Genomic DNA, 15,365 nt, shown 5'->3' with positions numbered 1-15,365 from the left:
CTATTTAATTGTTAAAACCGAAAAAGAGACACTTCAGTTTATACAGAAAAAAACCTTCAATTTAGATCAAATTTAAATATCTTACTGGTACATTACGGTAATACACTTGAACTTGCGTCATGGCCAAAATAGATTTCTAGGTCCATATTATTAACTTTGATTGAAGGTATTCAACTAAGTTATGCTTAATTTATATCATTAATTTTGTTTTATATTTCATTTTAAAAAAAAACCCATTACTACACGCATGTAACTTATTTTGTAAAACAGGTTTTAATAAATGAAGATTTTAAAAAGACATTTTAAACTCAACACTTCACCTAAAAACCAAATAAACATTCTCAGTACTTCAGATTCCTAAGTTATGTGATTTAACTGCAAAGAAAAGAAAGTAAAAGAAATAATTGGGTGTTTACTTTTTTCATCTTTTTTCTCATTTATCTTTCTGAGAAAAGGTAGTAGACTCAAAATTATGTTTAATTTAACATTTATCTCAATAATATGTCTAATTGCATATTAATGTCAAGCTTGAATTTTTCTTATTTTTTTTTTATAGTAATGATGAATGAAAAAAAAAAATGTTATCATGGTAACATTAATTAGCAAAACATATTATGTTACACCCTGCATTGCTATATATATATATATGTATATATAGGTCATGTGATTTCCGTGCACTTACAAACAGAAAATAGCAAGTGGGGTTGGCAAATAATATATGCATGGTCCACTGACACAATAACAACATAATTACACATTTCAAGGAGAAAAGGTCGCTGGTGATTCCCATAAGAGCTACGCAGATTTCCTGCAGCACCATCATTATCTGCCAAGCAGCCAATCACAAAACAATATTTAAATGCAAAGCAACATAAATTATTATAATGAACAACAACATATTACCACATGTTATATGCCACATGACTTTACGCCCAATGACATTAAGGGAATATTTTGTATTTATAATTTTGATTGACAACAGTCACTGATGTTTTAGAATCGTTTAGTGGTCACTGAAACAAATCTATATAGCAAATCGCAATGCGATACTGAACAAAAGATTCCCTGAATGGTAAAATGGATAAAAAAAACAATGCACATGATAGAATCTGTGACAGGTTATTAATAAATGGATATTAATATAATATCAAAATACCACGACAATGAATGACAATTCCTAAAACATATTTCAGATGCTGTTTTAAATGATTTCATATTGTTTAACATTAACAGAATAAAATATTAGCAGGAATAACCTGGATGTAAGATAAAATAAAATTTTAAAAATCTAAAATGTCATTTGTATACTCTAAAATAATTAGTAAAATACTTTCCTACAATATAAACTATTCAAATCTATAATTAGAAGCATTTATCGGGCAGTAAAACCTTTTTCAATGAACTAGTGTGCAATATTAAAAACAATACAATCATAAAATTAGTAGCTACATTTAGTAGTTGACAACAAATATGAAAAAAGTGAAACATGATGATAAAACACACTAAAGAAAAACCACAACATTAAACCAATATAAAAAAACATCATTTTATTCAAGTGAAAAATATGAAAAGCTTTTAAAAAGCTTAATTTATAAAATTCAATGAAATAGTATTTCAATAATTGGCTTAATTATTAAATTTATTCACTAACTGTCAATTTTAATACCTAATGTGACTTAAATATAAATAAAGGTCAAAATTAACGTATCTTTACATACACAACATAGACAATGAATAAAGCTAATAATAAATGTACTCAGTAACAAGAAGTGGGTGTCTGAGACATTAGTGTTTCGGACAGATTCATGAAGGACATCATCAATTCACAAGTACAAGATGGAGAGTTTTGCCAAGTAGCAAGATGGGTATTCTATTTATTACCCAATGTCACTCCGATATTATTTCACAGAACATTACTGAAATATGTATATATTTTAGTGATTTCCCTAGAAATTAAGCAAGGCATCGTAGACCAAACACTTTTGGGGCATTTTCACCATTTTCGGGGCACGTTTTTTATAAAAAATACAAAAAATTTATGTGCTTGCTTTAATAAATGAATGGCAAAAGATATAAAAGGCATAATTTATTAATTAATAATACCTTTTTGGGTGTTTTATAAAGGCAATTGTAGAATTAATTACTGAAAAAGGTTTGCTTAATTTCAGGGCAGCTTGGCGCTGATTGAGGCAAGATGGTGCTAGACTATTGAGGCATGGTTCTGCACCATGCTAAAACAAGCTAGGAAAAACACTAAATTTGTCAAGCTGAGAACAAGAAACAGTAAAACACCATCTCTGTTATGTATTCCTCATGACATAAGTACCCCTCACCCACCCCCCACCCCCACCCCCTAACAAACACACTGGAATCAATTCATACTTGCTTTGGACCTAATCTCAGGATTGCCATACCAGCAAATGTGCTCATATGATATTTTTATGTTGATTTTAAAATTATTATTACTATTATTATTTTTTAATGTTTTTATTGTCCCAGAAACAAGAGCAAAGTCGTTTAATATTAACAGAATAATATGTTGTTAAACGTAGGACTTCAGCAGGCCACATATAAATTGACACTATCACCACATTATTGAATGAAAAATAGTTTTGGGTTTTTTTTACATCCTGTTACATCATAACATTACCACCACTGAATATTATGGCATAAAAAACAGATTTTTGCAAATCTCCTCTATGAATGTCTCCCACTGTTTTCTACAGGGTATGCTTTAAAACTGACCAAGTCTGGGTAGTGGTACCACGGCTTTAGATCACACTACACAAAAGGTTTTATTTGTCTGTCTTTTTGTAAATACTCGTTCCAACCAGTGCACCATGACTGGTATATCAAAGGCCATGGTATATGCTATCCTGTCTGTGGGATGGTACATATAAAAGATCCCTTGCTGCATTAGGAAAGATGTTGCAGGTTTCCTCTAATTGTGACTACGAGTTAGAATTACCAAATGTTTGACATCCAATAGCCGATGATTGATTAATCAATATGCTCTAGTGGTGTCGTTAAACAAAACAAACTTATATTTTGATTAAATACAGCAAGGTCTTTTTTTTAGCATATCAATGTTTTTAACAACTGCTGAAGGGTTATAGATATTCAGAAATGCCTTTCATCTTATTTTAACGTAATTCAAGCATACCAATTCAGAGGTTTTGATATGAAACATTTTGAGGTCAACACATTTATACATAATTTGGGCATGTTTATTTGGGGTATACATTACATGTACTTATTTTGGCACAGCATTCATGGCCATAACTTTGGTGCAATCTAAAATAATATGGTACCCTACATGTATGAACCTGTCATCAGTAATACTAACCTTGACATTCTCTCTTGGCCCAAATTCCACCAAGCAACCTTAGCGCCAAGATCATCTTAAGTGCATCAGGTAGTTCTGCATTTACGGTGATCTTAGAGCTATGGTGATCTTAGAGCTAAGGTGATCTTAGAGCTAAGATTGCTTCGTGGAACGAGGCTCAGTTCACTTAATCATTGTGCTAATGACTCTTATCAAAAAGTGTGCCTGTTACCTGTTGCCAAGATATGGTTGCGTCTCACGTTCACGTCCATGGACTGCAGCAGCAACATGGCGATGATCTGGGGCCGGTTCCTCATGGCAGCGTAGTGGAGCAGAGACAGCCCATGTTTGTCCTGCTTGCCGAGCCGCGATGCCGGCATTTTACGACACAGGGTTTGGAAGATGGCCACCAAACCCCTCTGTGCTGCGGCTTTCAAACCATTCACGGGAGTCTTCAAAAACAAGTGAAGAGAATGTTACCTAATGAATTGTTTTTGATACAGTGTTTCAAACATTATTGCAAACTAAGTTTAACTCAACTTACTCACATACATACATAACTGAAGCGATGGGTTACATACATCAGTAGTCTATGCATAAGGTATATTTAATAAAATAAAACAATTATACTTTAATATAATACTAGTTAGAATAAAACAGAGGTGTTAAAAAATTTAACTAATTTCATGGCTCATGGAAATCTACATTAATTATTTTAGAAGTGCAAGTAATGGTGTAATTGTGGGGAGAGGGGTCTTTTTTATATTGTCAACATATTTTAGAAATATTTAAAAATCAGGGCTCAAACTTAAGAATGTGTTACACCAACATCTTTTAAACTTTTTTGCCTGTGGCAATTTTGAGCAAAACTTATCCCCTCAACTAATCGCAGTAATTTTTATCCAGCAACAAAAAACAGCCATCTGTTAAGCCCTGACCTATGGCAAATTATATCGTAGTTACGGCAACTGCTGATGGTGTCATTAAGTTCAAGCCCTAATAAATTATGCGAAGATAACAACTAAATAAACATTTCTCATAGGCTCATGGAAATCTACATTAATTATTTTAGAAGTGCAAGTAATGGTGTAATTGTGGGGAGGGGGGTCTTTTTTATATTGTCAAAATATTTTAGAAATATTTAAAAATCAGGGCTCAAACTTTAGAATGTGTTACACCAACATCTTTTAAACTTTTTAGCCTGTTGCAATTTTGAGCAAAACTTATCCCCTCAACTAATCGCAGTACTTTTTATCCAGCAACAAAAAACAGCCATCTGTTAAGCCCTGACCTATGGCAAATTATATCGTAGTTACGGCAACAGCTGATGGTGTCATTAAGTTCAAGCCCTAATAAATTATGCGAAGATAACAACTAAATAAACATTTCTCATAACATTCAATTGATGCTATTAAGCTATTAAAATTCACCAAGTTTCTATGAAAAAAGGTGCCAGGTAATGATTACTAATTAATTTATGAATGTCTTGTCTAAAATCAAGTGTTTCTAGTGAAACATGTATACATAATAATAATAATAAATCAATGTAATCCTCCTCAAGTCTCCTATAATAATGTCTTCTACAGGGTATAGTTTAAAATTAACCAAGTTTGGGTAACAGTACAAATTATATTGTAACATACACAAGCACATGCATGAGGAAAACATCAATGGCTTAATTAAATTAAGCTATGGTAAAAATCAAAGTGTAAATAAATAATATCGACGAAGATGTTTGGCTTGTTAAATATTACAAAGCATCCTTTCAGTTAAAGAAGCAATTGGACTACAAACAATTGATATGTGACCAAGTAATACTACTAGTGTTTGCAACTCATTGGTTGTTTTTATAAGGGTTTCATTTAGGCAAACTGTAAAAAAGAAACAAAATATTTCATTCATTGAGGTACCATGTGTTGAGTGTGTCATTAAATAAACCATTTCCTTCATTGAGGTACTAATTTAAACAAACAAAAATTTAATAATTAAACATTTAAAAGACATTTTACCCAGAATAATTACTGAAGCATGTTATAAAAGAAAATTGTCCAGATAATCTTGCATTAACAACATGATATTAATACAAAGAATTATGCACTTACCTTGAAACTAACATTTATTCCTCAGAGCTACTGTTATACTAGACAAATATTTATCAAAGAAAACAAACTAAACTTTTAAAAAAACATTAATTTATTTAGTCTACAATCTCTGCTAACTATACATGTAAGTATAATGGAAACTATATACATGTAGGCCTACTAGACATGTACATACTTTTAAACTACCGGTAAGCACTGGTTCAGTTCTCCAAATCAAATTGTTCTACATTTCTACCTGGACTGAATTTCCTAGATCTATTTTAAAAGATACTATTAAGAGAAGCAGGTCTGGATACCAAGGGCTGAATTTACGAAGACCGTTTTTCTTAAATGCAGGTGTAAATTATAAATACATGTATAGTTACTCGCATGTAAGACATAAACAGGCTTTGTAAATTCGACCCTAAATGTCTGTTATGAAGAAGTATTAAATAAAATACCCGGTCAGCTGCCAATTCCTGGACAAATAAAAATAAAAAATAAAAAGAGTCAACATATTCTCAGTGACTTCAAAACATTCGCCTGTGCAGGCATGCTAACATTTTTGATTAGGAAATATTTCATTTTTTGTTACATCTAAAGGTGGATAAATATACAGAACTTCACATACATTGTTTTCGCTTCCCATTTATTGCACAAGTTTATTTTGTGCAAGAATATATATACCACTCAACTGCTACGCGGTTTCGTGGTATGTTCTTGCGCAAAATAAACGTGCAATAAATAGGAAGCGAAAACAACGTATGTAAGGTTCTGTATTTATTACATACCTTCTTTTGTTTTTTAATTTAACGTCATAACCACATTTTCTTAAATCTATCAATCAATCCTCCTTTCATGGATTTTCTTTGCAGCAAACTTGTGTAATGTTTCAATTACAATGTGACGTAATTTGTAAATCAGACATGACGTCAGTAATAAAAAAGCGCATGGTTTGAAAATGTCTTTATCACTATAGTAAGATAGACTAGGTATGTAATAAATAATAATATAACACATGCACCAGCACCACATACAAACACACATGCTGCATACACACACTTCACACACCAACACTCACTGCTCGCCTTGTCACACGCCGATATCACTCATTTATTTACTTAAAACTACTGCCAATTTGTACACCAAGATCAACTGTTCCCCTACAAAAGTTCAGATCAGTTTTTTTGCTCACCATCGATTATGAAATGTAACCATTGAATATCTAAACATAACAGAAACAAACAAACAATAAAAAATAAAAAAACCCAACAGCAACATACCGTATTTTTCAGCATATAAGCCGCTACTTTTTTACTGTGAATTGCAAGGTGCGGTTTATAAAACGGTGCAGTTTATTTGTGAATTTTACAGTAACCGCTGTGCATATAAACCAGAACTTTTTTTTTTTCATTCTCATGATAATAATATAGCATACCAAATGACTGGGACTGAAGTAAACTTAGAGTTTCAAAAATGGACTCGTCCGCGAACTTTCTTAGTTTGATTTCTGTAACATTTATTGTTAGTAGTGCATCAGATGTGTTTGTCAGATGTTCTAAAATGAAGTAACTTTCCTCATATTATACAAAGTAGTGTTGTTATACTTTGTAGTAAACACACTCAACTTGCATGTTCGATACTGCAGATAAAAAGCCAGTGGCAGCCTAAACAATGTCACATGATACAATTACAATGTCATGGCCATTTATGGCCAATTGCAAAAGCCGGACCTTAACAAGGACATCAAAAGTTTCTTGATATCTTTAACGCCACTGTTTCTAACCTGTTTGTAATGTTTTTAATTAATATATCAAAATTTAAGTTTAGTACAAAGCTTGCTAAATTAAAATCACATAATCAGAATACCTCAAATGTTTGTATTAAATGTTGACGTTTCCAATCTAATTAGCCCGCTAATTTATACAGAGCATAACGTTGTTGTAATGTATTTCGTTATATTACATGTAATTATACATATATAATTTTCGGCAAATATAAATAAATATATATATTTTAAAGGCAGTCGTTTAAAAGTTATAAAACAATGTCGAAACTATAAACGATCGATAGGAGTGTGCTTAGTTTCGGTTCACTACCACTCCAGCTTGACTTGACCTCGTTTGAATATGTAACTTTTGCACACGGCACGCTAGTTAGGTTACGGAGAAATGCGTGTTTTGCAATCGAGTAGATCTACTAGTAATTTTCTTTGCAACTAATGCAAGATTACGAAATTAGCATTATCAAGTTCTTGTTCATATTTTCGTAAAAATAGCGGGGTTTGTCAACGGTGTTTTGTTTACGAAACTTTCCCATTAGGTGAAATGAAACTGAAAGCAACACAATCAACAATTATTTATTGTTTGAATTTAAGGGAGAATGGATCTCTTTATTATTATTAAATACAAACAATAATTAACTGTAATTAAGATTGTGGCTTTATTTTAACTGCGCCTTATTTAAAGGTGCATTTTATGTACGAACAAAGGTCAGAACTTGGTCTAAAAACAAGGGCTGCGGTTTATACACCAGTGCGTGTAATAAGCCGGAAAATACGGTAGTACGGTGATATTCTATAATTAGCCTACATACCTTGTATGTCATTGCCTTCTTGTGACCAAAGTACTTCTTAAACTGTTCGTGAAGGTAGATGTCAGTGATGGGGAGTTTCTTCGGTTTTAGACGGTGGATTTCTTCATTGTACGATTTCACCCACTGTGGTTTGTGAGGCTGCTGTCCGTAGAATGTCTCAAAGTCAATCATGATGGCAAAATACCTGAAATAAAATCATAATCATTTCATATCACCATTCACTTTTGAATGCATTTCAATACAATTTCTATTTGAGAATATAGCCTATTCTGTTAAAAATACAACGATGTTCAGAGGGCTAAATGACTGTTACTTTCAAAATAACCACATCGGACACCAAATAGCTGTCAATTTAAAATGTGCCTAGGAGATATTTTCAGAAAATACAGTCTCTTGGTAACTAGACCATGTGTCAAAATAACCACATCAGACACCAAAGAGCAATAATTTAAAATGTGCCTAGGAGATATTTTCAGGAAATACAGTCTCTTGGTAACTAGACCATGTGTCAAAATAACCACATCAGACACCAAAGAGTCGTAATTTAAAATGTGTGTAGGCGTTATTTTCAGGAAATACAGTCTCTTGGTAACTAGACCATGTGTTGAAATAACCACATCAGACACCAAAGAGTCGTAATTTAAAATGTGCCTAGGCGTTGTTACACACTCCTTTCACTCGTTCTTTGCTACACGAACCTCTTGCCATTGATTTCGTGACTTGGAATCTTGTAGTGTTCGAGCACACTGACGTCGGGGTCAAGAATCTTGTTGAGATAAAACTCTGACTCCGTTTTCAGCTTCTCGTATTCTGCAGCATACTCACTCGGAGCCTCCGCGAGGGTTGGCGTCTCAATATCAATCAAAATTCCTGTCAAATATTCAGTACACATCCATTAGCATGGAAGAAACATGTAAGTCAAGCCTTATAAACTTATACTGCCTTGTTCTGTCAATCAGAATTCCCTCAAAACTGGATGTTTTTCCTGGTCTCTCTTTAAAAATCAGTTCAGAACAGAACCTCTCTAAACCAAATACTCCTTAAAACTAGGGGAGAGACGTAGCCAGTGCACCATGACTGGTACATCAAAGGCTGTGGTATGTGCTATTTTGTCTATGGGATGGTGCATATAAAAGATCCCTTGCTGCTAATCGAAAAGAGTAGCCCATGAAGTGGCAACAGCAGGTTTTATCCTTCAATATCTGTGTTCCTTAACCATATGTCCGACGCCATATAACCATAAATAAAATGTGCTGAGTGCGTTGTTAAATAAAGTATTTCCTTCCTTCCTTAAAACTAGACTATTTATTGGTCCTGTGGGTGTCCAGTTTAGATGGGTTTCACTGCATTGTCAGAATACAATGATGGTTTTAAAATACTAAATAACAGGGCACAATATTGCATATAAAACCATGCAGATTTCCTTGTACACTCTCCGCTACATATTATGTGCTACAAACTTCAGTGTTATATTACCAATAATGAAGCAGCAGAGATGACCACAACATTACCAGAGAAGAAAACAAAAGGAAAGGAATATTCAACGCATCAGAGATCAGGAATCATAAGCTTCAGATTTTTTATCACCATTTAGACCAAGGGTCTAATTCACAAATGTCTCCTAGACAACAAAGCATCCTCTTTGCAAGTCTTTTAGCATTGCACTGCGAGATCGCAAAGTTGCAAGAGTTTAGTGAATTAGGTCCTAAGTGTCAAATAAACATGTTAGACATTAAAAAATCATACTCTTAAAAATGTGCTGAGGTGTCACTGAAGGTGTCACCAGTCGTGGTGCACTGGCTGGAGCGATAAATAGCCCAATGGGCCCACTGACGGATATCGATCCCAAACCGACCCTGCATCAAGCTAGCACTTTACCACTGGGCTATATGTATGTTTTTCCTTTCAAAAATATAAATGGGCAGTGAAATGATTTTTTTTTTTTCAATAATGAAGCAACACATCTTTTAAAAATAAAATAAAACACTATTAACCAATTACCTCCATGTAAATGGAAATACTGCTCTCCAAAATTGAAATTTTTACATTTGAAGTCTGGACCAAGAATCAATGGGGGTAATTCTCGTTCTGTTCGACATTCATCACCTGAAATATAAAGCATGTTAAACATAAGTACATATAAATGTATTTATTAAAAACAAATGTTTTGATTGTTCTTCAAGTGCGAGTAAAGAGAATACGACAAATGAGTTTTATATGTCACACTGACATCCAAATCAATGTGCTCATGTATTATTAAACAAAACAAACTTTAGTTGTAACCCACCCCCAATTAGCTACCCCATATATCATTAATTATGAGTCAACCGTAAACAATTGTGTTCTTTGGGGTTTTATGCAAAGTAAAAGTTAAAGTTTGTTTTGTTTAACGACTCCACTAGAGCACATTGATTTATTAAGAATCGGCTTTTGGGTGTCAAATATTTGGTACTTTTGACATATAAATTTAGAGAGGAAACTTGCTACATTTTGCTCTTATAGGCCCCATCCCACAAACAGGACAGCACATACCACAGCCTTTAGTTGTGGTGCACTAGCTGGAACAAGAAATAGACCAATGTGCCTACCGACAGGAATCGATCCAAAACCTAACCGCACATCAAGCAAGCACTTTACCCTGGGACTATGTCCGGCCCCTATGAGTTTTATGCAATACCTGTGAGTGGAACCAGCAATCTATTCATGTTGGGTATCTTCATCTGCTTCTTCATCCCGACGAGGAATGTAGTCATGTAACTAATGAACTTGAGCAGTTCGATCTGCCGCCGCATTTCGTCCTTGTTGGTCAGGTGCTTCCTGATGACGTCCTTGTGGAGGTCGAGTCGCGTCTTGATGCGCTCGTAGCCTGTGTGGTCGATGCGGTCATCGAGCAGCATGACGACACTCGACACAAGCCAGTCGGCGTCAACCATGTACATATCCTTGTGGTGCTGCACGGTTTGCTGGAAGAACGTCATCTTCATCGTGATGTTGTCCATGTGGCTCATCAGGAAACGTCTCTCCTCTGCCATTTCCGCGTCGCCCGGTTGTTCGATCGGCATGTCGTCATAGATATCGGCATAGTCGGAATCTTTGGTGATGTCCATCATTCCTGGTTTTATTTTAAAACGAATTAAAATGTCATAACTTTTTGTCAGAATTTCAATTCTAAAGCCTAGTTGTTATATGTGTAGAATTAAAATTTAACTTTACATTTTATCATTTGAAGCATGAAACTGGAGTATTGCAAAAATATTTGAAAATAAATTATGTTATATATGTTCAAAAAAATTAAAAACTCAATTATGAAAGAATTGGCATAATAAAGAAAGAAATGTTTTATTTAACGAAGCACTCAACACATTTTATTTACAGTTATATGGTGTTAGGCATATGGTTAAGGACCACACAGATATTGAGAGAGGAAACCCACTGTCGTCACTTCACGGGCTACTCTTTTCAATTAGCAGCAAGGGATCTTTTATATGCACCATCCCAGACAGGATAGTACATACCACAGCCTTTGTTACACCAGTTGTGGAGCACTGGCTAGAACGAGAAATGAATTGGCATAATATTGCTGAAACAACACCACTAGAGCACACTGATTTATTAATCATCGGTTATTGGATATCAAACATTTAGTAATTTTTTACATAAAACTTGGTCAGTTATGACAGGATTCTGGTTTGTTCAGGGTCCAGTTTACACAGGTTTTACTGTATATTTAAAGCATAATTATTGAACAATTACCAAACAAATCAATCCATTTAAAAAATATATATATTACTTCAACCTGTGAATTGTTAAATATTTATATTAACATATGATGTCTATATAATGAGAAAATCATATATATTCATATCAACTGAATACACTAATCTCAACAGAAGACTTTTAATTATTTAATAATAATACAGGCTATAGGATTTCAAATTTCATGGGAAACACTTTTTTGGTTTCATGCCTTGTGATAACGGGAACCTATCAGAAACAGTTTATATTTATTTTCATTCCATAGTCATACTCATTATAATAATCATGGGAAATGAAATTTTTGTTCTGTGATTTTACCGACACGTTAGTGACCCGCTTCTGGAAACAATAGTTTCTGTAAAATCTGAGGGCCTGTAATAACATTACCTGCACTTGTAAATTCTGTCAACAAAGGTTTCTTTGTTTCATGATAACCATTTGCATTAACATCCAAGTTGGACCTCCACCTGTCCGAAAACTTGGTTCGTTTGTCCTTTGGGAAGTATGCTCCGTGCCACAATGCTTTCATCATATAGTCCACGTTTATGAGAATCTGCCCTACTCTGGTGTCCAAGTAGGCTGGAGGCAGATGACACGTCGTACTCTTCTCAAAGTTTTGCTCTAGAGAGATCAATGGCGTCTGATGGAGGACGTATATCCCCACGGTTAACTCTCGGACAATCTGGTGCAGTTCCCGATAATCGAACTCTGTCTGGATTTTCTCATCTTCCGGAATTAGAATCATGCAATTTTTGGTACTCATGGAGCTGATGTTGCTGATCAGTCCACTGGGAGGGTCGGTAGGAAGGCGGAAATCCTCATTCGACAGCAGCCAGTGGGTCGACGAATATGTCAACAGTTCCTGGAGGTCATAGCGCTCATACTTCTCGAAGAAGCTGGTGGCCTGCCGACTGCACTGAGCTATCAGTGCGTTCTCCTCCGAGATGGCCTGCTCATTTTTCAACCCAGCATGCGACATAGCTGTACTGCAATGTAGACAACTGTTTAAAAAAAAAAATATTCAGGGCCCAACGCTAATCCTGAATGTCAGCTGTGCCATAAATATTCTGTACCAGTTGGGTATAAATGACATGGTTGAAATCTACTGTTTGGACCACAGGCTGGTAAATGAAGTCATTCTACAAAAGAAAATAAAAAAATAAAGAGGAATTTTAAAAATAAAAAGTACAGTGTATATTTCAGTCTTTATCAGGATAGGTGAGTGATCGTTCATGTTTGCATCTACACACAACTGACACATTTTAGGCATATTTAGGAGATAACCATATTGAGTTTTTAGATTTGCGGGTGTTATTGTCTATTTGATGCCCGCAAATGTTTCATTTTTTACCGAAGGCGGCATCAAATAGACAATAACACCCGCAAATCTAAAAACTCAATATAGTTATGTCCATTGTAAACTGAATCGTTTTTCAACGAACTAACTGTATATTTGGTATTTCTTGAAAAAAACATACCTGGCTATAATCTAACTGTAGACCCTTGAATCGTCAACTTCGCCTGTTCCAATTGCTAATGACATCACTTTCTAATGACGTCATTAGCTTTCCGGGTGTTATGGTCTATTTGATCCCGGAAAAAGAATGTAATTAACCAATCACAATACAGAACACACTCGCCATCAGTTTACAATTGCCATTCGGGCGAGTCATGTCAGCACTTTGACTTGCCTGTGCAATTTTTTAGTAGAAAAAAGAAGAAGAAGAGTATTGGATTTGGCATAGGATATCAGTTTCAATGGGTATACGCATCTCAGTTCTAAATTATATCAATGTTTATTAAGATGTAGTTGATATGCAAATAGCTAGCTTTTTATAACTATTTCTACCCTTCAAATGAGACTGTTTCCCACTTGAGCATCAAGAATTGTTTCATCAACCATAAATATTAGCAAAGTCACCTGTTGAACACAGCACTGTTGAACACAATTTATGCAATACTCTAAAAACAACAGTGGAGCTATTTTCAACAACCAAATAGTGCTTTTGTTTCAATTTTGCTCTATCGGTGGCATCGTGGTTAGGCCATCGGTCTACAGGCTGGTAGGTACTGGGTTCGGATCCCAGTCGAGGCATGGGATTTTTATTCCAGATACCGACTCCAAATCCTGAGTGAGTGCTCGGCAAGGCAACAATGGGTATTTGTAAACCACGTGCACCGACAAGTGATCCATAACTGGTTCAACAAAGGCCATGGTTTGTGCTATCCTGCCTGTGGGAAGTGCAAATAAAAGATCCCTTGCTGCCTGTCATAAAAGAATAGCCTATGTGGCAACAGCAGGTTTCCTCTAAAAAACAGTGTCAGAATGACATCCAATAGCCGATTATAAGATAAAAAATCAATGTGCTCTAGTGGCGTCATTAAATAAAACAAACTTTACTATTGGTTTGATTTTAATAATAGTTCCCAATCGAGCACTCTCAATGTAGCTGCATGTTGGTAAAAAGAATTGGCTGAAGTGTTCCAAATACTTTTTATTTTAACAAGACCCCCAAATTTCCCCAGAAAACACGAATATTTGTTTGGTTGCTTATAATATTATTTATACATACTGTTGAATCAGTAAACTGAATTATCAAAACTAACTTTTGGTTGTTTTGCAAACATTACATTTTGGACCAGGCGGGCAACTCACAATAAAAAGTTTGTTTGTTTTGTTTAATGACACCACTAGAGCACATTAATTTATTAATCATTGGCTATTGGATGTGAAACATTTGGAGAGGAAACACACTATATTTTTCCTTTAGTAGCAAAGGATCTTTTATATGCACCATCCCACAAACAGGATAGCACATACCACTGCCTTTGATATAACAGTCATGGTGCACTGGCAACTCACAATAAGGTTTTGACTTGCCCAACATTGTTTTCCCTTGCCTGGGGCAACCGGGCAACTGTAAAATGCTGTTTTAGATAAGGTATGGGCAATTTTCAATTAAAAAATATTTCAAACATATTAGGGCCACTTATGATTTGCTTTGTTTTTATAATGTACTATTAAATTATTTTCTGGTAGAAAGCTTGGAGGTACTAATTGATCATTTTACAATAAACATGTACATTGTTAATTGAAATATATAAGATTTAAAACTATATCCAGAATAATCATCTGCTAAAATCATATGGTATTTTATATGCACTTTCTCATGGACTGGACAGTACATACCCAGGCCTCTAAAAATTACAAGAACAGTCGTTTCGTTCGCGTGTTGTTCGCACAAATCTAATTTTGTGTAACCTATTTTGTGTTTTTGCAAATTTTCGAGCACCATTTACATGGATATAACAGAAGGAAATATTTTATTTAACAACGCACGCAACACATTTTATTTATGGTCTCAGACATATGGTTAAGGACCACACAGATATTGAGAGAGGAAACCCACTGTCGCCACTTCATGAGCTACTCTTTTCGATTAGCAGCAAGTGATCTTTTATATGCATCATCCCACAGACAGGGTAGTACATACCATGGCCTTTGATATACCAGTTGTGGTGCACTGGCTGGAACGAGAAATAGCCCAATAAAAAGGCAGCTAATTGAATAACAACTGTCTGGTTATAAATACTGATGTGATTTAGAA

At 34.6% G+C, this 15,365-nt stretch overlaps 1 protein-coding gene across 1 annotated transcript in view; it reads right to left on the bottom strand.

The window, feature by feature from the left end:
* Positions 1–15,365, bottom strand: part of LOC121381971 (ankyrin and armadillo repeat-containing protein-like) — a 35,360-nt gene that overhangs the window by 19,145 nt on the left and 850 nt on the right. Inside the window, exons 2-7 of the mRNA XM_041511409.1 lie at positions 12,145–12,896; positions 10,679–11,113; positions 10,003–10,107; positions 8,700–8,871; positions 8,002–8,185; positions 3,558–3,777 (exon numbers count right to left, since the gene is read on the bottom strand). Coding sequence (XP_041367343.1) covers positions 3,558–3,777; positions 8,002–8,185; positions 8,700–8,871; positions 10,003–10,107; positions 10,679–11,113; positions 12,145–12,736 — 1,708 coding nt within the window. The 5' untranslated portion in view covers positions 12,737–12,896. The remainder of the gene's footprint in view (positions 1–3,557; positions 3,778–8,001; positions 8,186–8,699; positions 8,872–10,002; positions 10,108–10,678; positions 11,114–12,144; positions 12,897–15,365) is intronic.

Source organism: Gigantopelta aegis, chromosome 9 (assembly GCF_016097555.1).
Source record: "Gigantopelta aegis isolate Gae_Host chromosome 9, Gae_host_genome, whole genome shotgun sequence".
NCBI classification, from domain to species: Eukaryota; Metazoa; Mollusca; class Gastropoda; order Neomphalida; family Peltospiridae; genus Gigantopelta; species Gigantopelta aegis.
The sequence above is the reverse complement of the archived record's forward strand: the minus strand, read 5'-3'. Positions and strand labels throughout refer to the sequence as shown.